The sequence below is a fragment of the Drosophila grimshawi genome, unplaced genomic scaffold (assembly GCF_018153295.1).
Source record: "Drosophila grimshawi isolate 15287-2541.00 unplaced genomic scaffold, ASM1815329v1 contig_848, whole genome shotgun sequence".
Classification (NCBI taxonomy): Eukaryota; Metazoa; Arthropoda; class Insecta; order Diptera; family Drosophilidae; genus Drosophila; species Drosophila grimshawi.
In genome coordinates, this window is record NW_025063692.1 from 5,323,266 (window position 1) to 5,346,342 (window position 23,077).

The following is a 23,077-nucleotide window of genomic DNA, read 5'->3' on the forward strand; positions in this document are numbered from 1 at the left end:
AAGGGAGTGAGGGGCACAGGTTGGGGTAGGCGATGAGTAAGTAGTATGTGAAAACAAAATTCATCATAAAATCTTTCAGGGAATCCATTAATAAAATCAGACTAAGATCATAATTTTTGTATTTTTGAGTTTGTAATCATTTTGCTTCTTTTCCCAATTCACTAGCGACCACTGTACTTGTATATTAGCTAATTTATTTGCTATTATCCATTTTTTTTCGGTGTAGATTGAGCTGCATTTGCCAGCTATTTGCCTGGCTTATCTCTGCTTATGTGTCTTGCTGCTCTCTGCTCTTTATAGTGGCACACACTAGATCCTTAGGTTATGGCCGCTCTCTCTCGCTATCTGGCAAGTCACGCGCCTATTTCGCCATCTTATATATATATATATATATATATATATATATATATATATATATATATATATATATATCTTATACATATATGTATAAGTGTTAGCTGGAATGAAGGAAGGGCGGCTGTCTTTTTGAACTTGGACTGTATGCGATTTCCGATTTGGCTTCTCTCTTTTTTTTTTTTTGGTCGCTTCCCTTATAGAATTTCATAAATTTAATTGTCACGTACACACACACACACTCACACTCACACTGACACACACATACTTGCTAGGGTGTGGGCCCATAATACGTGTTTATAACTGTTGGCCCGCGATTGGGCCGTAAACGTGCTAGGGCCTCATACCCCACTTACCGCCCGCCCCACACCAGAATGTGCGTTTATATAGATCAGCATCAGCATCAGCGAAATGATTTATTTACTGTATAATTTCATCTATTTTATGTGCTCAACCAATTTTCCTTGTTTGTTGGCCCAAAAATTTGTCTTTACGCCAATGCCTTATGGGGCCAACAACAATAAAAGGCTTCATAGAACACTTTAAAGTCTTTAGACTTAATGCCTCACATATGCAAAAGTGCTGCAATGCTTCGGAAACGAATTTAGCAATGAAATTGAAAAGCTGCCAGAAATAGAAACCAAGAAACGAAGTCCATCTTCCCGCATTCAGCAAAACCAAATTGCCAAGTTTCCGTTCGGATATCTTGGTAAGCAAAAAGTTGTTCATACATCAACTAATCTTTGACCTGGGCATGGGGTCGACGCTACCGTCTTCTTCTTCTTCCTTTAACACAAAAATAAAAATACCCTTTGTGTATATGGGTGTAATAAAAATGCTACCCAAAAAAAAAACAAAAAAAATAAAGAAGAAGAAGAAGAAAATACAAATCGCATTTAGAGATGGCTCAACATATTCCACAGCCCAAAAACTGAGCCAAAACTTAAACAATTCTCAAAAGCTAGACTTTTTTCATCAAGTTCAATAAAGGAATAAAAAAGATAAAATGTGGAAATACGATTTATTGTACAAATTCATGCTTAAGCTTGCGCCATCAAGGGGTGGTCAGATAGACAGCGAGAGAGAGAGAGAGAGAACGAGGTACTGAGCTGGTTTGTGTGTGTGAGAGAAAGAGAGAGAGAAAGAGAGGGAGAGCTTTGGGGGTTGAATAGGTTATTATGCTAGCTGTGCCAAAGTCAAGTGAATGATTCACTTTCATTTCATTTTTGTCGACAATGCAGTTGTACTTGTGCGAGTGTGTGCAAGTGTGTGTGTGTGTGTGTGCAAGTGTGTGTGCGAGTGTGTGTGTGCATTATTCTCACCATGCGTGTCTTCTAAAATATCACTTGGACTCTAAGCAGCACTTGCACTTGAAACGGACACGCATAAAAGAACTTTACACAAGCGCACTTAACGCCCCCACCAGGAGTGGGGCCACGTTCCCTTTTTTGGAGGAATGTTAGCGATAACGAAGGTGAAAAGAGAGACAGAGAGGGAGAGAGATATAGAGAGAGAACGACAGAGATGGGTAAGAAATGACAATGACACACGTTGAAAGTGAACACTTAAGCCAACAGCGAACAAGCGAAGCGAGTAGACGAAAAAGTCTGAGCTTATCTAGAAAGCAAACTCTAGAGAGAGATAGAGAGAGAGAGATAGAGAGAGAGGGAGAGAGAGATAGAGAGAGAGGGAGAGAGGGAGAGAGCATACAGAATAACAATGACACAAGCTGAAAGTGTACACTGGAACCAAGCGAAGAGAAAGCAATCTTGTTAAGCATTGCGCATATTTGAATAAAACATATGCATTTTGAATATTCTTCAATACTTGAATGCATATTTCCATTACTATTTCATGTTGAGACAGATTTCTGACAGATACTTCAATAAAATAAAATAATTAATATATAAGTTCTTTTTTTTTTTAAACCAAAATAAATAAAATTTAAGGCATCTTTCGTTGTATTGTTTTCAGGCATTATTTTTTGGAATTTATAGGCACTGATTAGTCAGGCTAATAAAAGAAGATATTTATTTATACATACACACAGAGAAATGAATGAGGCTTAAGCAGCTTATCAACTGCATATACAAAATTGTAGTCAAATTAATTGAAATATTTTTTTTATGAGTTTTGTTCGTTTGATCCAAGAAACATTCACGCGACTGTGGCTTACTCTGTCTCTCACTTTCTCTCTCTCTCTCCCTCTCTTCCTCTCTCTCGGAAAAGGCATATTTCGTATGAGAACACGTAATTAAAATGAATAGAAAAGGAATTGTGCTTGGTGGAAGGGCGGTGCCAGACCAAAAAGTTTCGTTATAAAAAATCCAGTTAATAAACTTCTGGAAGCCAGCTGGCAGTCGATACGCACACACACACACACACACACACGCTCACACACATGAAGGTTATTAAAAAAAAAACAGCTGCCAAAATGAGCAAGAGATATTTAGCAAAAAGCAAAAAATATATTGCAATGCATACCCTGTGAGCAGCAAAGCTTTGCCTAATGGGTAGCATGTGCTATGCTATAAATATATTTTCTATATTCACACAATATATTCGCGCAGGGTATCTGTGCGCCTGGCGTACTCTTTATCTTTGACATAATGAACATTTTCTCTGCTTTAAGCCTTTTAATTAAATGAGCTGCACACATTTTTTTAATATTGAGCGAAATGAACTCAAAATATATGTCAAATATGACTGTGCTATCTTTATCTCATGCATTATCTGCCTATCTCTCTCTCTCTCTCTCTCTCTCGCTCTCTCTCAATGTCTTTGTCTCCATTTGTGTGTGTGTGCGAAATATGTTTGAACAACTTTATTGTGGAAAATGCCAAACATTCTCTCCAACTTGTGCGACTTGCAAACGCGTTTCGATGTCTGTTCCATTCTTCAGTGTGTGTGTGTATGTGTGTGTGTGTGTGTCTATGTGTGTGTGTGTGTGTGTGTGTGTGTGTGTCTATGTGTGTGTGTGTGTGTGTGTGCGTGTAGATTACTAGGCGCGCAAATCTCATTTGAATTATAATGATGGCGCCGGCAGCTTCACATTCGCATTCGCATTCACACACAGACACGCACACACACGCCTTTTATGCAATTATATGCCTGAGTATTGGATTACAATTGTGCTGACTACGAACTGCAAATACTCTTTCCGAGTGATACATAAAAAATTAAAATTTCAATAACTTATGCTATATTCTACATAGAAACGGGCTGTTAAGCCGGAAACAAACCGCGAACCGTTTAACGAAATTTAAAGTTTGAAATTTAGAAAACTGAATCGAAGTTGAAATTAAAAGTTTTTTTTTTTAGTTATTTTTCAAAGAATTTCTATCTTGCACAGGTATGAAAAGTAGGATGCAACTAAATGCCGAACCATCTTCATTCATCTTCCCCAGTTTCGGTTTGGCAGCCTAATATTTAAAAATAATAATAATCATTGACAAAATTGAATTCGTATTTCCGTTTGTCAGTTGGACAATTTTTGTATTTTGTACTTTTACATAATTTTAACAGTATTAAAAATAGAAGATTTTTTTTATTATAATATTTGAAATATATGTAAATTTGACAACTCTTAAACGTTGGGAATGCTGACATCTTATTCAAACTGGCGTTGCCCTAGCAGTTGACAATAAAAACGTATTTAATGTCAGTAATTGGACATATTTTTGAAACGCCTGTTGCCAAGTGCAATATAAAACACACATTACTTGGGCCGACGTGATTGTACATATAGGGTATAGGGCTATAAGAGAGCATATACTGCCTATGCGAAGGGTAAGATAGACGTTTGCCTGGTACACTCTGAAAAAAAATCGGCCTAAATTGTAGAAATTCACCACAGTTTTGAAGGATGTGGCGCTCTTCATTTTTTCTTTATTATCGTTTCTGTTACTTATATTTAACATTTCACATATTTTACATAACTTATACAATTTATGAAACCCAATTTGAAAAACTTACACTTCTACTAGGACTCAAAGATCTTCGCATTTGCGAGTAGAATGACTACCTACTGAGCTACTCAGCCTCTAAAACAAACATGGCATTCGGAAGAACTAATTTCAATACGATTAGCTGAATTTCAGAAATGAATTTTTTCTTAGAATAAGTGTTTAGAAATTCATTTTTTAATGATACAACATATGTCTAACACATAGAAGAATCACCGTATTTTTGAGAATGTCAATTCAGGGCAAGACTTTCCAATTTTGAGGAAAATGTTTTCTTAGTTTTTTTTTTCTGAGTGTAGGCTGGTGGGCTTTCTGGGCGGTTGGGGTTTGTGGGGGTGTGGGGGAGATGTTGTGCAAAAGTGCTGCCTTGCTTCATTTTTTTTTGTGTAGGCCATATTTGGCCGTGGGTCTGTGACTCTGGTTCTGCTTTCGCTGCAAGGCACAATTTGGCCTTTTGCAACGTGGGGTGAAATGGGCAAAAAAGAAAGAAAAGTGAGTACACATACCTGAGCAAGCCTGCGGCGGCAATGGAAATATTAGCGTCGTTGAGCTCTTGCGTCTCGCGACCGCACAGCCCAGAGATTGAGGCTTGAAGCTCCGCAGCTGTTGCATAAAATCGGAGCATTCCATTAGCGCCACGTCCGCGAAATGCAAATCGCACAGTATTTGGTTCTATGTGGAGCAAAGAAGAAAAAACAAACACAGAGAGAAAGAGAGAGAGAGAGAAATGAGACATTTAGTGGGGGAGGAGGAGGGGTGAGTGTAATGTGTGTGCTTGTTTGTGTGTGTATGTGTTGCTTTTATAAGAGCTGTGTAAATGATTTATTTTGGCGAGTTAAGCAACTTGCCAACTGCCAACTGCCAACTGCCGACTGCGAACTGCCACAGTTGGCAACAGGCCAAATGTAGGCCGCACTCAAAAGTATGCAACAGTTTTGTGTTTACTTGCCACAGTTAGCTGCTGTGCCGTGCTCTTGCTGGAATTTGTGGCTTGCGGCCTGTCAGCTGTAGCTGCAACCATCAACTTAATTGACTTTATCAATATTGCATTACATGTACATTTTCACTTTTCATGTGTAATGAGTTCATTTCATCGAAATGAGCAAATGCATTCCAAATGAGCCACCAACCAAAAGATGTGTGTGTGTGCAGCTTATGTGTATCTGTGTGTGTGCGAGTGTGCGTGTGTGTGTGTGTGTGGGTGTGTGTGTGTGTGTGTGTGTATGCACATACCTTGAATCTCCTAGCACGCTTTTGATTCGGACCCGTCAAGTTAAGCCCACATGAATTGCATCGTAGACATTCCTCGTGGTAATGGTTATTATCATAAAGTGGAGACGGCTCTGCAAATATAAGAATAAATTCCAAATATATATTTATATTCGTATTTGAAATAACTTCAGTTCTGGGATAGCTTAGGTGTATGAAAAAAAGATTTCATAAATCAAGACTATATTTTTTTCTTTATTTCCAAATATTTTTTTAAAAATCACTAATTAAATATGTACACTCAAAAAAAAAAAACAAAAAAAAATTGTCTCATTTTCAGGTATCAGTTTCTTTTTATATGTGCAGATATAGATAAGAATTCGTACATCAAAGTTTTTGCTTGTTAAACGTTGGAATTTTAGGGTTTCACATATATATTTTAAATAATTTATAAATTCATATAATTAATTTGAATCAGTATAATCTCATAATTTTTTGAGTTTGAAAAACCTTGAGATTGTGCTATATTTAGAAATTATATTTTCTAAGAATCAGGACTTGACTTTCTACTTATTCGAAATGTATTTCTTATGAAAAGAAAATTGATCTAACAAATAGATGACTCAATTTAATGCATATGCAATTGCTCATATAATTTGCATTCAATTTAAGCAGTGTGTGATGCACACACACACACACACACACACAAGAGCAGAGCAATATGCACATTGTGATCGACAGATGGTGGCAGGCAGCCTGTCAAGCATATCTTGAGTATTGGCGCCACGGGAAGGGAAGGTGTATTTGTGTCGCAGCTACAACATGCTCATTAATTTGCATAATGTCAATTGATTGGGTGGCAATCATGGAGATGCAAGCGTAGACAGAGTGGTATGATGGGAGGGTGGGTTGCTGAGCGGTGGTAGTGGTAGGTGCTGTTTACAAGAGACAACACCAATTGTCGACAGTTGTGGAGCGACTCAATTACAAGCGGAAATTAGTTTCTAGAACAAGCAGATTGCTGCCACACACACACACACACACTCATAGAAGAGAGGGCGAGAGAAAGAGAGAGAGAGAGAAAGGGAGAGAGAGAGAGAGAGGGAGTAAGAGAGTAAGAGAGTAGTCAACTGAGAGCGCCAGAAAAAGCGCACAAAATATGCTTGTTGAGTTGATGAATGGGCTGCTTGATTGGTTTTAGCTCATAGGTTGGCATAACAGCTATCCATGCACTGGGAAAAACAACAGTAAGCAACAATTTAAAATTTAATTTTGAAAAGAAAGAAACATAAAGAAGGATCCGATTGTAATCATTCCTTCAGCGCGGAGTTAAAATCGACTGATTGTTCATTCGACTAATATGTATGACATAGTTTAATGATGACAACTTTATGTCCGAGTGTAAGGATCATTATAGAAAGCACAACTTTTGAATTTGATGGGGATAATATGATAATCAAAAACGTTGGCGATAATATCAAAATACACTTTAAAAGGTTACAAAAACATGATTATTTTTGGAAATATTGTCGAAATTTTCAAAGTAAACACTTGCTTTTCATCGAGAGAGAACATGCTATTTTCAAGTAATATATTTCTAAAACGTACAATTGCTAAGAAACATATTTTACAATTTTAGGCACATATATATATATATATATATATATATTTTTTTTTTTCTTGAAAGATTTATAGCCTTTTTCAATTTGCACTTTCGCAAATTAGAAGTGCTAACAGAAATATCGCATCTGATTAGTATTTATTTCTTTCAGTGTATGTTCGCTGGACGTTTTTTTTAGTGTCACAGCAATCAAGTGGATATATTAATAATAAGCTCACAAAGCGCATGTGTGTGCGTGTGTGTGTGTGTGTGTGTGTGTGTGTGTGTGTGTGTGTGTGTGTGTGTGTGTATGTGTGTGCGTGTGTCACGTCAGTCACCCGGAAATCATAATTAAATGAATCAGGCAAGTGGAAACCTATTATGAATATGAGCTACAACTCAACACAACATTCAAACCTACTCAACCAACCTACTCCCATTTGAATAAAACACTTCGCCAAATGCCCAATAACATTTGGCCGAGTACAGCAATGGTTTACAACTTTCATTCCGGTCTTTCTGGGTGTCAATTCGAATCGCATTCAGTTTTCTTACGGTACGATTAATATCGGATCGCTTAACTGTCTCTTGTTTTGAATTTTGGCTCCAGTTGCGGTTCTGAATTCTAATCGAATTTGGCTAAGCTTGTTTTGTGCTTCTGTGCGTATGCGTAATAATATTATGATGTCGAATTGTCGGAGTGTTTGGAAAATTGAATTGGTTTCAGTGGTTTCACCATGGCAAAATTTACCAAAGATTAATATAGAGTTTCAATTGGATCTGTGTTTCCAATTCAGCATTGTTCCTATTGTTGCTGCTGGTATTGTTTGCATTTGACTTTCGTTGAATGGGTTTTCGGTTTCTGCATCAAATGTTGGCAAAGGGCTGCTGTTATCAATTGTCTACGCAGCATGCAACATTCCAGTTGCATGCTTGATTGTTTGCCACAATTTGCGCATAAGGATGATTCTTCTTCTTTGTATTGTTATGTCATAATAATCTTACAATTTCGTCGAAATCTGTGGTTAAAGATGCTGTCTTCAAAGACAAATTAATAATGTAAACAGCGACATATTTTGTACAATTTATTATGTAGATTGTTCAAATACGCAACGAAGTTAATATATGTTAAATTGTTCGCATATCTTTGACAGGCTCAAAATAGATATCAAAAAATTACACTGGTAATAAAGCTACACACATAGTAGCAAAAACAAATTATATGAGTTATCCTCTAGACTTTTTATTTATTCATGAAGCAAAATTTGCTAATTGAAAACCAACCAAAAATTTGCAGACCTCCCCATCCCCGCCCCGTAATCCCAACTTTTTGACTGGGCTATTTGGTTTTATGACAGTTACCGCAAGAAAATGAAAACTTTTGCAGCTGCAATTTGCAGTTGTTTGTGTAAGAAATAGCCGGAGAGAAATTGAAAGAGAGAGAGAGAGAGAGAGAGAGAGAGGGAAATTGAGAGACAGAGAGCGTGGGAGAAAGTAATTTAAATATAAATTCATGACTTTGATAAATTACCAACTAATGACCGAGAAGAATGGTAAAACTTCGCTGGTTTTTAGTGAATAAGCGAATGCCAACTTTTTGAGCTTCAAATTAAGAGTGCGCAGGGCGGGACTTGAACCCATAATCCTCTTTCCTCTTTCCCCTTTCGCGTGCCGCCAACCTCCCGCCCACCCCTTTCAAAGTTATTCCCTGGAATTTCCTTTGTTGAGTGTAGAGCGTTTTCATTATTTTCTTTTTATTGTTTTTGCCCAGGCGAAAACAAAAGCGGCTTAATGGCTCGTGACTGGCCGCCAGCTTCACTCAGTTTAATAGGTGAGGGAGCAAGGGGTGAAGCGGTGAGGTGGGGTGGTGTGGGGTGGTTCTGAATCAATTGGGTTGACAATAAAAACAAAAGTGCAATGAATTGCATTTTTGGGAACACTGCACTAATCTCCGCCAAGTAACCTCTAACAGTCAATTGTTGGACTGATAAAATTGTAAACGAGTACACTCAGAAACAGATATAGTGCACATATTTTATTCTGAGTGTACTCACATGCAATTCTCTTTGAAAAAAGCTGCAGATTCAGAAAGATTATCTTTCGAAAAACATGGCAAATTTCTGAATTTCTGCACTGTTAAACGATTTTCAATTTTAAAGTTACCAAAAATCTTAAAGCACATTTCTTCTTTTAAGAATATTGTTTTTTTTATTTTTTTTATTTGCGGCTTAGTTTGATTTTCCTTTTGAATGTTTCGAAGTTATTTCTATTTAAATTTTGGGTCTTATTTTTTTGTCAAGTGTAACGGCAACAGAGTGCTGCGAGTGCTGCTGCAGGTGGGGGGGCCGCAGGGGTGGGCGGGTGGTAATATGTGATTGCCCAGCTGGATGCATTAATTTAAGTGAGCGTAAAAAGTTACGCAAATGGAAGCTGCATGCATGCATTTTAAGAATGTAATTCAGTTTTAAAACCATATTGGACACGCTGACAAATTGGATAAGCTATCAGTAAAAAACGTGAATGCATAAAAAGCCACCATCTCGTATGAGCAACATTTTGGTCTTCCGACTTATCCCAATCAGCGTAATATCACATATATTAAGATATATTTTGCACAATATATATTGGCTATCGCCAATGGATTTTTATCTATATACACATTCGAATTATCGAATAAAATGAATTAGTTGACTAAGTGGTCAATTTATGCTAATTAGGAACATAAATACGGCTCTTATTTCTGCCTGCACAACTTCATTATTCAATATTTACCCAGGGCAATAAGAAAGCAATTTTTAGTTTTTAAATTTTAAATTTGAGCTCAAATGCTTTTGCATTTCCGAAAGGTATGCTAGCAGCGACTGTGCAAAAGAGGTAGAACAGGGGCGTGGGTTATTGCTGCTGGGTGAAGGGCGGGGGTGGTTGTTGCTAGGAGGTTGCAGTGTCAAGCGTTGTCCTGACAATCTTTGCCCATTCTCTCGCATCCCTCTATTCAACTTCTCCCCTCCAATCGTTCGCTCGTCCTCGCTCAATCAATGTCAGCTATGCGAATCCCCTCAACCCCCCACTCCAAACACTCACCATCATATAAAAAAAAATACATTTTGCCTCATTGAGCTTGCCTTTGATGCTGTTCGCCTTATTTCTGCAGTCAGAAAAAAATGCAGGGAATTTCATAAAATCACCTTGAAAACTAGAAAGTTTTTCTTGATTTTAGAAATGTTTGCCAAGTACCAGAAACATTTTTCTTATCATTGGAAAGGTTTGTCGTAAGTCGACAATCTCAAAAAATATGGTCTAATTTGTTTAAATTTTTATTAGACATTTTCTATTATTAAAAAATGAATCTCTAAAAAGAAAAACTCGGTTCGAATCTCCGTTTTTTTTTTCAAATTAAGAGTTATATCAAATTATAAACTTTGCGAAATGAAATCTTAAAACCCTAATATTTATTAATCATAAGCAAAACTTAATTATAGCTTAATCATAAATCAATTTTATGGGATTTCTTTGAACAAATATGAAGAAACACTCTCAAAATGAAATTTTGAAGATTATGGCGAATATCGAAAATTCAGTTCGATTTTTTTTGCTGAGTGTATCTGTCCTCTTCCCGTTTGTTTGTGGTCTTGCTCGTTCTCGTCTCTATCTCCTCCTCCTGCTCTGGTCATCCCTTCTCAGTTCCCCCGTTTGCCAATCCTTAGACATGTCCTCGCCTTGTCGCCCGTCGTCGTCGTCGTCGTCGTTGTCGTTGTAGTTCTTGTTCTTGTTGCCGTTGTTGTAGTTAAATCAATCGGAATTTTATTGAGTAAACTGTTTTCTAATTATTTTCATCTGCTATGTCATTGTACTATCAACCTTCCCCGCTCTCCTGCTCTCCCGCTCCCCCTCCACATCACACCAATCACACGCTACTTTCATGCGCGTTATCTCGACTGGTTTCTGTCTGCCTCTCTCTCTTTTGGGTGCTCCAATTAGCAAGGCATCAACATGTTGCGGTCCTTGCTTGCCACTTGCCACTTGTTATCTTGATTTTTTTTCTTTTCTTTTTTTGTGGTTCGCTCTGCTTTTCTATTCTTCGGTTTTCTTTCTTTAACTAATTTACTACGGCACAGATTTTGCTGCCACGCAGTTTGCGGTATTAAAGGACGCATGTTTATTATGTAAAGAGGAAGTGGGGGATTGCTTCTCGTACTGCGTGTGAGGATTCGGATTCGGGTTTGGGTTTTGGGTTGGGTGCGTGGTTTGGGGTTTGGGGCTTGGACAAGTCACGATACATCTCATGAATCAAAGCTGGATCAGCAACTGAGCTTTACTTAAATATATATGCATATATATATATATATATACATATATATAAATGGTAGCAGACTAGGATATACCCTGTACTCGTAATTCCACCTCCTTTCATATCAAGGTCTATAATTATTAGTTATAAATACATTTTGAAATGATGAGCTTATTCTTGCTATCGGAAATCGATTTATATTGATATTGGGGAAACGTATAAGGTAATCGATGAAATGAAATAAACTTAATCGATGTAAGAAAATCGAGTACTTTTATTTTAAACCTCCAGCTCTTATTGTCAATGAGATCGGTTCGGTTATTCAGATAGTCGGCTGTTGATCCTGATCAAGAATATATATGCAGTATGGGATCGAAGATGTTTTCTTCTGCCTGTTACATACTTTTTACTCAACTTCTCTATAAGGTTACTGCAGCTCTTATGGTCTCTGTATCGGCAACGGTCGTAATTTTTAGATGGATAAGAAAATTTGTTTACCAACGGCATAATTTATGCCGGCCAAAAAATACGGTTTGGCCTTAATTAATTAAATAATTAATTTTGCATAAGTGCACACAAGGCTATTAGACATAATCGGGCCTAGTTGCGAATGAAACTTGACTTTTAATTAGAGCAACTGAATAAGGGCAACAAAAACGTGTCTGGTTTAAGACCTGTAGTTATTCATTCGACATAAAGAAAATTTATTTGTTTGGTTGTGTCTGTGTCTGTGTGTGTGTGTGTGTGTGTGTGTGTGTGTGTTTGTAGTAAAAATACTGATATGAATGTATGGCGCACAAGTTGGAACTTAATTAAATTCTTAACGTTTGGCAAACAAGAAAAATAAAGCAAGCAAATAAAAGGCAAAAGAAATGCTGCTAACGACTAACAACAGGCTAGCCAAAATGAAAGCAATAACTTCAAACTTCAACACCAATAGGGCTAACACACACGCACACACACACACACACACACACACACACACACACACATACACATGTCATTTAAGTTTTATACGCATTTGCTGTCTAATGGGTCAGGTGATTTTCTATTGTCGCCGCCTGCTCTCTGCTCAACTGCGTCTTTGCTGCTGGACTCTGCATGTTTAATCCAAATTACTAAAGTATACACACACACACACACACACACCTAGACACCCACACACATACACACATAATGACAGCGTTGTTCTTCCCTCCATCCAGGTTTTTGGACGTGGCTTTGTTTGAGCTGCTTTTCTGTTTGCATTCACTCCCAAGAGTGTTTGGCTACACTAAGAAAACAACAAATATGCCACAGCATTAAATAAATAAATAAATAAATAGATAATTCTTATTCTAATATTCTATATTCAAATATTCAAATAATAATAAAAATAGTTTTGCAAGTTAAAATCTACAATCCCAAAAAAATCGATTTTATAAAAATATGTTTATTATTTTTGAGATACCAATTTTCGAAAATTGCTTCAATCTTTTTTCCCCTAAAATGAAAGCTAGAAAAAGGAAAAGCTTTTCTTAATCAGGTTGAGTCGGAAGTTATTTGCATATTTATTCATAAATTTTTCTTTTCAACTTTTAAATCTAGCTTCAATTGAATTTTATCTACCGACAAATTTTGCATGCTACTTTTTGTCACATTTTTATCTTTTTTTTTTTCTGAGTGTGCCTGTGTGTTTCGGTGTATGTGGGTGTGGGTGTGGCTGGTCTCTTGGCGAACAGGTTGTCTGTGCGTGCGTGTGTGTGTGTGTGTGTGTGTGTGTCTGTGAGTTGATGTGTGCGTTTTTCGTGTTTTAATGAATCTGTACGGGCAGACCGGCCATTCTATTTGTAAATGCTGTTAATTGAGCTAAGGCTAAACGCTATGTCTTAGCGCTTTCGCCTTAACTCCCCTAGCGCCCTTACCCCTTTCCCTCCTTGACACCATACCCCCTTACTTGGCACGCCACCACGGCCCCGAACCCGACCCACCCTGTTGCCAGTACGCAGCGAAAGCGGCCTGATAGGCGACTTCAATTAGTGAGCGCGTTTGCAGCACTTTCATTTTGCCTGTTTGTCAATATACCCAGTAAATGGCCGATGGCCTAATGAGGCATATGTACTATGCAACATAAAAGATCTAAGAGGGTCATCATATTTTTTAGATTATTACAATTGAATACTAGGTTTTGCTTACATACGAATCTAAGGCCTTCCCAGTGGTTTGAGTGCTGACATCAATGGAATCTATCACAATTGACGATACTCATAATAGTAGCATTATAGTTAAGTCTACAATTAATGCAACATTCTATTCAAAATGACTATCAATATTTTTGAAGATCTTTATATAACGATATCATACTAGAATCGGAACTGGAACTGCACCAAAATTCGTTTTGGTTTAACAGCCCGTAAATCCCCGATTAAAAGCTATGCTGCTTGGAGGGTATCCAATGTTGTATACAACTTGTTACGGGGCAATTGGGGTCAGACAGCACACACCCCGCACACCCCGCACACTCTTACACACACACACACACACACACACACACTCACACACACACTCACACACACACACACACATTGATATAAATAATAACAATGGAGAACGTTTGGGAAATACACGCAGCCCAATTGCCACGAAACTAAAATACTGTCCCAATAAAAATAAAAAATAATAATAACGTTATTATTAGTATTATTTTTATTATTATTATTATTATGACTATGTCGGCAGCGTTCGCCTCGTTCAGCTTATGTTTTTGTTTTTTGTTTTCTTTTTTGTTTTGGTTTTTTTTTTTTTTTGTGTGAACATTTCTTATTTTCCTGAGTTTTACTTTGCGACACTTTGCCCCTTGTCCTTCGCTGCCAAATATTTCAAGAAATGACAGCTGTTAATGGCATTATACATCCTGTTCTGAACGGCCTGCCAGTGGAGAAGGGGCAGCCACAAATTCAGGTGAGTCGCCGCTTGACTGACTCGCTGCTAAGTGCTGCGGCTGCTGCTGATAGCTTGTCCTCGTAAAAAACAGACAGAACTTCAAGTACTATTCGAAAAAAAAATGACACAAAGCTACGCTTAGAAAAATAAGTGTGTAGAAAAGCAGCAAACAATTTAAAATTAAATGGGAATACCCTGAAACCGATGAAAATAGTTAAATAGCTCTAAAATAAAAATCGGCTTCAAAATTTGAACGTTCAAAAACGTTAAAAATAATTTTCAACAAAATCATACAAGAAACACCTAAGTTATTAAGCAAATCGTACTTTCGTATAAAACGGGCTATTGTCAGATGTGTCCCAGAAGCGAGCAGCATGATAAGCGAAACGAGTGTAAATGTACTCTGCAGCCTCCTGACATCTACACATACATATTTATGTATGTATTTATGTATCTATGTAGACCGGTGATTTCAGGTTTGGGCTTGGGAACAGAAACTTATGCTGACTTTGTGTTTTTTTTTTTCTTTTCTCTTGTGACCCTTCTGTAACATTTTTTCTGAGTGTAGTACATAGAAATATGACGAGGCAAGTTTTTTTTTAGGTTGGGGCTGGGGTTGGGATTGGCAACAGTTATTCGTTAGCTTGCAGAGGCACTCGTACCTTTTAGATTGATAGCATCGATGGTACTGTTTTTGTTGTTGTTGTTGTTGTTGTTTTTTTGTTTTTTTTTGGTTGTGGCGCCGTTGTTGTTTATGGCCACGGCCTTGAGTATTCTTGCCCCCGGAATTGCTGCCATAACAATTTGCGTTTTATGAGAGAAACTGTTGCAGATTTTCGAGCATTATGTCAGCAAAAGCACAAGCAACGTCAACGGCAACAGCAGCTGTTAATGTTGTGGCAGTTGCCCTTAACGAGTTGCGTTTATGCGTGCGACTCTCAACTGAGTACACAGTATTCTAGTCGGAGTGCCTGTTCCGTTCAATCAATTGGTCAACATTCAATCAATTGACTCGTTAATTGCCAATTAGTTGACGTAAAGTTTTGACTTGACTTTCGGTTCACAGACTGTGAATTATTTCATTAAAACTAAAAGAAATCTAATAGGACTCTCAATAGAGAACACAGAACTCTAGTCAATCAGCTGGTTAACATTCAATCAATTGATTCGTTAGTTGATGTGATGTTTTCAGTTGAGCTTAGTTCTCAGATTATAAATTATTTAATTAAACCTAAGAGGAAGCTACTTGAGAGCTTCTTTAGAGTTAATTGAAAATCATTAGATAAATAGTCCATCAGTAAGTCATGCAACTAATAAATATACTCTTAAACAAATCTCAATGTGTGTATTAAATTTAATTCTTGCAAGAGCCCACCTTATGTATATTTAAATAATGTGTTTAACCTTAGCATCAACTAATCAGTAAGTCAACGAGAATCGTTAGCACATCAATCAACTTAACGCAGTCAATCACTCATTAAGAAATCAATCAAGTGAAAATCAACTGTACAAGAAAACAAGAAAAAGATTTTATTTATCACTCACAGTCAGTAGCTCAGTATGCTAATCCTTTCAACGCAAATTCAGCTAGCTAGTGCTTAAGACATGTGCCAATCATTTAAGAATTCCAGCGCCAATCAATCAGTTAGCTCAACGAAACTCATTAACAAATCAATCAAGCGCTGCAGCGCACATCTTTAATTGAATTTACTACCGCTTACAAAGGAAAACAAAATAAATATAAAAAAAATACACACAGCCTCCTCGAGAATAGGAGGCTTCATAAATCAATCAAGACAATCCATCAATTAAAACGGATCGAGACGAGACGAGGCGAGGCGAAGGATGCCAATGGCCACGTTATTATTGCATTCATAAACCCATAAATGGCTAATGAAACGTGTACATCGAGCTGAGTTGAGGCTGAGGCTGATTCGAGACAAGTCAACAGCTTGACCTTGACAGCGAAAGTTAGTTACTCACTTTAACACCACTTACACTGAAAAAAATAATATTACACTCAAGAATTTAGGACCACGACTTATGCTATAGAAAGTGAGTATCGATTTAAGAGAAGACATCTGAATAAATCAAAAAATTAAAGCCGACCGATTGTCATGACTATTTGCTGATTATCCTCTGCTAACCTTAGAAAATGGCCCTGAAAACTAGACAGTTTTTTCTGTTCAGATAAATAATAATTACTAAATATAAGAAAACATTTTTCTAAAAATTTGAAAAGCTTGACCCAAATCAAAATGAATAATGAAATATTATATTTTTTTATTGTTTAGAAACAAATGCCTCTAAAAGTGGAAATGGAAATCCTGATTCTTAATAAAAATCCTTTCTAAAATTCAGAAACAAGTATTGAAATGTTCTGGCTCGGCTTATATATTTGAGTTTAGTTGTTGCATATGAGAATTCTTAAAATACAAATGTTTAATATTAAAATAAGGAAGAGAAAAGCAACCACCGTAGAAAAATCCACCCAGAAATTAAGAAATGAAATCCCTGGTTTCTAAAATTCAGTTTGATTTTTTGTCTGAGTGTATATTTACACTAGTAGTTTGCATACGTGTGGCTAATTAGCTGTGGGGCCCCAATGGACCGTACTGTTGCTCATTTGTTGCCACTTACTCTTTCGGGGCCATCTAAAACTGGCAGCGCCAGCGGCGCTCATAAATTAACTCGAACGCGTGTCGCACTTGCCACCATAATATCGCATCGCATCGCAACGCGACCCCAAAAAGAAAGCTGGCCTTTCTTTTGCCACCCATCACCCAGCCAGCTTATGCGAGCAGAAAACCCAACTCATTTCAGGGGTTTTCTTTTTTTTTTTTTTTTTTAGGAGGGAAGGTCTGCTGTGGTCAGCGCTTTGTATTCAAACTGCAATTAAGTATAAGAATTAAAAGGGGCGTGACCAGCTGGCCGGTTTCGGTAGTTATTTTTGGAGCGCCTCAGGCCAGCAAAATACAAGATAAGAGAGTGCCACAAATAGCCAACAGCGAGTTGCACAGATTGGCAAAAAATTTATGCGGTGTTGGAATTTATACACATATACATCTGGAGATGGAGATGTGGTATAGGAAACTGTCTTAGATCATTTATGTATGAGTGATAGCTTTAATGCTATCTCCGTTTGGCCCAAGAAAGTCCCTATTTCTTGTTTGACTTGCAATTCTATAGGAACCAGTAACAGGAACTGATATAACCAAAACATTGAAGTTTTTTTTTTCTTTTACTCTACACTTTATGTACCAGAACCGGAACTGGAACCGAAATGCGTTTCAGTGTGACACCTTGCTCATCATCATATATTTGTCGATATGTTAGGCAAGAGAAAATGTGAACACACATCTGCACATACATATATCAATTGGAAATATACATATGTGTGTGTGTATATTTGCACAAAGCGGCATCATGCTGAGAGTGGAATTCATGAAAGCATGTCTCATATTTCAATTTTGTGTCTCCAGAATCAAACGAGAAACGAGAAATGCTGTGCTTTAGTAATGCATGAATGCCGGAATTTGTGGCATGATTGAAATGGATATCACTGTAAGCAAAAACGAGCTACTCTGCTTGCAACTGCAACTGATTTCGTGTAACAAATGTGTGCAACAATTTGCAAGCTGAATGCAGCAACGTGATTTATGCCAGATGACGTTGAATACTCAATTATTTTCTATCCAGACTTATAAATGATATAAATGATATACAATAGTCGATATAAATGTATATATACTACAGATGGATATTTATGCGATGTTAGAGTGAAACTGCAGGGTATTTTGAAGTCGAGAGCATTTCGAATGTTCTTTTTTGGTGGTCCCCAATTAATGTTGCTTGTGGCTCGTAAAATGCAATAAAGTTATTGGCACATAAACAAGAGAAAAAAGGCGTTTGCTCGTTTTATTTTTCCATGCCATGCAGAAAACCTGAAAGCCCCAAAAAACAAGTCCAATTGGTATGACAGAACCAGAACTGGGAAAAGTGTTTTCTGCAGCCTTGATTGCATATTAAATAATCAATAATATCAGGTATTAACTAGGCCCAGAGACCACAGCACCCAATATTTTTCAATCTAAATATTGCCTTGAATTAATTACAATTACAGCCGTGTGTTACCGTCGAAATAATGCTCGACAAATAATCTGGCACAAATATGCGATTCTACTAACGAATAAATTGGCGAGAAATTACCACTAATTTATAACAGAATTATTGAGCAAATGAAGCTTAAATTGTTACATAAATTTAGCTTAAAGCATAATGAATTAATGTGCCAGAAGCATGAATACCCAGCGTCAAAGACTTACAATTTAAAATACGAAAAAGTGAATCGGAAGATAATAAATGGAAAGCCTTCAAAAAAAGACTGCTCGAGTCGAGTACAAATAAATGGTGCTCGCATTCCAAAAAATAAAGATAACTGAATTGGCAATTGAGGAAAGTGAAATGCGAAATGGGAAAAGTGTCTTTCGATTGCGAATTGCCAGCAAGACATTTTGCAGTGAAAACTTGTTGCACCATTCTCCGCTAAAATGTGTTAGACTGTGGCAAATTGTGTTGCGGATGGTGCGAGTGGGGGTGTTGGGTGTGTTGGCTGTTGGCTGTTGGCTGCTCGCTGTTGCAATGTAAAGAAGGCAACACGCCAAACTTGACTCACATTTCATTCACAAGCAAGCAAACTGAGCACGATTGTAAATGAGGGAATGGGGCAGGGTGCAGGTTGCAGGGCGCAGACAGATAGCAAATGCAGATGGCGCTGGCATTCGAGTCAGCACTCATTCATTTATTTGCTGTCAGCATACACACACACACACACACACACAGACGTACATAAACACACCCCGGGTACTTTCATTCATTAAAAGTCACTGTGACAAACTGAGGCGAACTTTGGCCAACTCTTTTGGCGTTCGTATTGGTGTATGTGTGTATGTATTTATGCGTGTGTGTGTGTGTTAACTTCAATAGCACTCACACACGCACACACACACACACACAATTGTCGTGTTGTATGTAAACAGAGTAAAAGGGTGCGTCGAATGTGTGTCAGAAATGTTGCCTACTTTTTGGGGCAGAAAAGCAACAGCTGAAAGCTTGCATTTGGTCTAGATTTATTTATTTATCTTTGTATTTCCGTATTATATCTGTGCATAATTGGCAAGCAACAACAGACTAACTTATTCTTTGTATATAAATGTCTGATAGTCAATATTGATATTGCATGAAAATATATCGAAGAGGATTATATAGATTGCTTAACACATTAAAGCAGTCAGCTCCGATACTGCGAATGTATATAATATACAGAAAGTATATATATATTATAGCTCAGCATCTACAGCCGATAATATATAAGAGTTAGAGAATATAGATTTGCAATATCGAATTAATTTAATTTTATTGATAGCTTCCTGCGTTACCCAAATATAGAAAGCAAAATCACACTTTTAAAAATATTTCTTTATATGCACGTTTCCATAATATTGATGGTCTATTCAAACTTCATCAGCTTCTTTGTGTATGGCTAACATATGCATCTCCTATGAAAATGAAATTAAAATTACAAACCTATAGAACTTTTAACGGGAGGGGTTTCTAAATGTTTATGTTTGAATAAAATATAATTGCAAATAGTGGTCTTTGATAATGTTCGAAAAGTCACATAGAAATGTGTTTTGTTTTATGTATGCATATCAAGGCAAAATAGTGCTTGTTGGCAGCAGCAGCAGCAACAAACAAACATCAATTTGTTTTAGTTGTTTGTATATTTGAATTTGCGCGCTGCCTGACACAATTTAAATAATAACATAATGTTATTTTATTCAATTGTAATTACATTTGTAGACTATGTTAACTGCACTTTAACTATAGCTTGCAGCGTTAACAGCGCTCCCGCTCTCTCTTTCTCGGGAAAGGGCGCTTGCTGATCTGCTGGCTGCTGCGGGCAATCATTCATTCGTGTCGTGTCACGTTCGCTCTTTCGATCGTGTCGTGTACAAATTATCTCCTTTTAATAAATAACTGCAAGCCTTCAAGTACATATTACGAATCAACATTATAACGTCGTGGCAATAACTTTGTGAATTGAATTAGATCGTGAAAATTTTGTCAGCTGTTTGGATAAGATAACATAGTTGTGTGTGTGTGTTTGTGTACGTGTGTTTCTATACAGACCGCTGCGACTGCGATAGCTGCTGCTGCTGGCGCTGCTGCTACTCGATGGCTGTTGGGGGGTTCGGTGCCGTCGACGTGCGCCGCCGCCGCTGCCGCCGCGCAGCGCCGCGACATCGGCGTGCGGCGGATCAACGGATTCGGCCACTGCGCTGCCGTTCTCTGTTGCTCTGTTGCTGCGGCTGCTGCTGCTGCTGCTTGTTTGCTGTTTTCGCTTGTTTGTGGTTCGTTTTCTTGCTTTGTTGTTTGCACACACACACAACACACACAACAACAAAAAAAAAAACAAAAAAAAGAGGAGCTAACTGTAAGATGCTCTCTTTTGTATGGTTTGCTTTGCACAGGAAAAAAATAGATGTGTGTGTGTGTGAGTAAATAGTCGAGAAGACAGTGTCGATGAATTTACACGCAGGGAGCAGGAGAAAGACGCGCAGTTTGTTGTTGTTGTTGTTGTTGATGATGGCGACGATGGGACAGGGGTGGAGTGGGTTGGGTTGGGTGCAAATGGTTAGAGCGCTGTGGGCGCAATTTCCATTTGTATTTACTGTTTACGATGCCGAACCAAAAAAAAAACGAAAAAAAGGCCGCGTTTTATACTCGACGCCGACTTCGATTTCGACTCCGACTGCGACGCCGACTTTGACTTTGACTCCGATTTCGAATGCGGTTCAGAGTGCAACACGGACACGGAGCAACTCGCGTCTCGCCTCTGTCTCTCTCCCTCACTTTCGTCTGTGATGCGTGTGTGTGTCTCTGTGTGTGTGTTGCTTAGTGTGTGAAGTGTTGTGTTGTGTTGTGTTGTGTGTGTAGTGTGTGTGTTGTTGTTGGGGCGATGTGTGAAATGAGAATTGGCGTCGGGGCTCTGGTTGCTGCTGTTGTGGCACGTCGAAGGATTCAACACCAACTGATGCGAGTAGCGAGCACTCGCTTCCCTTTACACTTTATCTCCCTCTGAACGGTGGCATCCATTTCATTCGCACGCATTGGCAACTTGGCCATACGCCGACGAACAATCAGCTGAGCAACAGCTGCTTGGAGCTTTAGTTTAGCTTTCTTGCGAACAAAAATAATTGGATTGCGCAAAGCGCAAGCTTTCGAGGATATTGCCACAAGTTGACAGCCCCATCTGCGAATTTTGCTAACGAACTTTCCACAATTGTTTAAAACAAAAAACAACTACATTAATTGTTTTTATCAATTGACTGAGAAATGATGAATGATCTTAAACATATCCTGTTTATATGGGATGGATGATTAAACAGTCAATCAAAATTTTTGTGAAAAGCTCTCTATTTCAAAATGATAAGCTTCCAATGAAACTTGAGTCTAACGAATCTTAACTCGGGAGAAGATATAAAACTAATCTATTCACATTTTCGGATCACAAAAGATTGTTTGACTTGCATGGCTATCAACTTCTTTCAAAGAGGTTATTTAATCGGTATTAATTAAGGGAAGCGAGGAAATCTTCTAGATTTTATTTGCAGGTTGCAATGTTTAAGTAAAATGAAGACTTGTCAAGCAAAAGGTTCTGAAATTGTTAATAGACTAGAAAGTCCATTGGCTCTATTAAATATTTCTTCAACGAATGTTGGATCCATTTGCATTTAAATCGCTAGAAAATATTTCTGAGTTTTTAAATTTAAATAGTAAATTGTAGTTTGAACTTCATTTAATTTATTATATACTTTTTATATTTTTCGTCGACAGTAAGTAATTAAATAAATCTTGTACAACTTTATATTTATTATGTATCAAACTAGTGTGACTCACCTGTCTGAGTGCTGGAGTCAAAGAATGTGCTAGTTGTTTCCACGGTCATGGTGCCAATGGTGCCATCAATAATCTGGGCTGATGAGTCGCGTCGGCCACGATACCTGCGGAATAATATATTAAATATATTAATATCTGTTTATTAAGTCAATATAAGTCAACTTTAACATAACTTCAATCGACTGATTGTTAAGTACACGCATATCTTGACATACTAAATCCTCAATTATCACTAGCTTCACACTCAACCTTGAAACTCCCTCTCAGCAAGCTGTGCATAGCTGCAGATTACCGAAGGAAGTCAAAGAACAATGTTGATTTCCAAGGAGGCTTTCAACTGTGGTTAACTGGCGACTTCTCAAACAGAGATAAGGACAAGTTTCCTGCCAATGTTATTGATTGGCGGTTAATATATAATTACCAAATTGAAAGCAAGTTGCATTGTAGCTAACATGTGACATCCAAATTGGAAAGTGCACCGCCTAAGCAATTCTATAAAACTCAACTGTATAAGCTGTGCGTATTAATTAAACTAATAATGAACAATGAGTTCTTGACTTGCACTCAGAAATCATCGAAGGACACAAATACTTTATCTTAGTCAACATCATATGGAACAATGCATTTGGTTCTATTGTTCTAATTTTCATATGCAAACTTGTTTCTATCCTTGTACTGTGCTTATTAGTATTTATTAATCGGCTTAGGGCCAATTTGAATACATTTTACGTTTGAAGAGTCTAAGCTCAAGCTCACTGATAACTAGCAGTTAATTGA

General features: G+C 37.6%; 1 protein-coding gene across 2 annotated transcripts in view; it reads right to left on the reverse strand.

The window, feature by feature from the left end:
* Positions 1 to 23,077, reverse strand: part of LOC6566366 — a 60,524-nt gene that overhangs the window by 31,853 nt on the left and 5,594 nt on the right. For both annotated transcript variants that reach the window (XM_043216027.1, XM_043216026.1), the window contains exons 5-7: positions 22,301 to 22,404; positions 5,553 to 5,662; positions 4,826 to 4,991 (exon numbers count right to left, since the gene is read on the reverse strand). In XM_043216027.1, the coding sequence (XP_043071962.1) occupies positions 4,826 to 4,991; positions 5,553 to 5,662; positions 22,301 to 22,404 (380 nt within the window). The remainder of the gene's footprint in view (positions 1 to 4,825; positions 4,992 to 5,552; positions 5,663 to 22,300; positions 22,405 to 23,077) is intronic.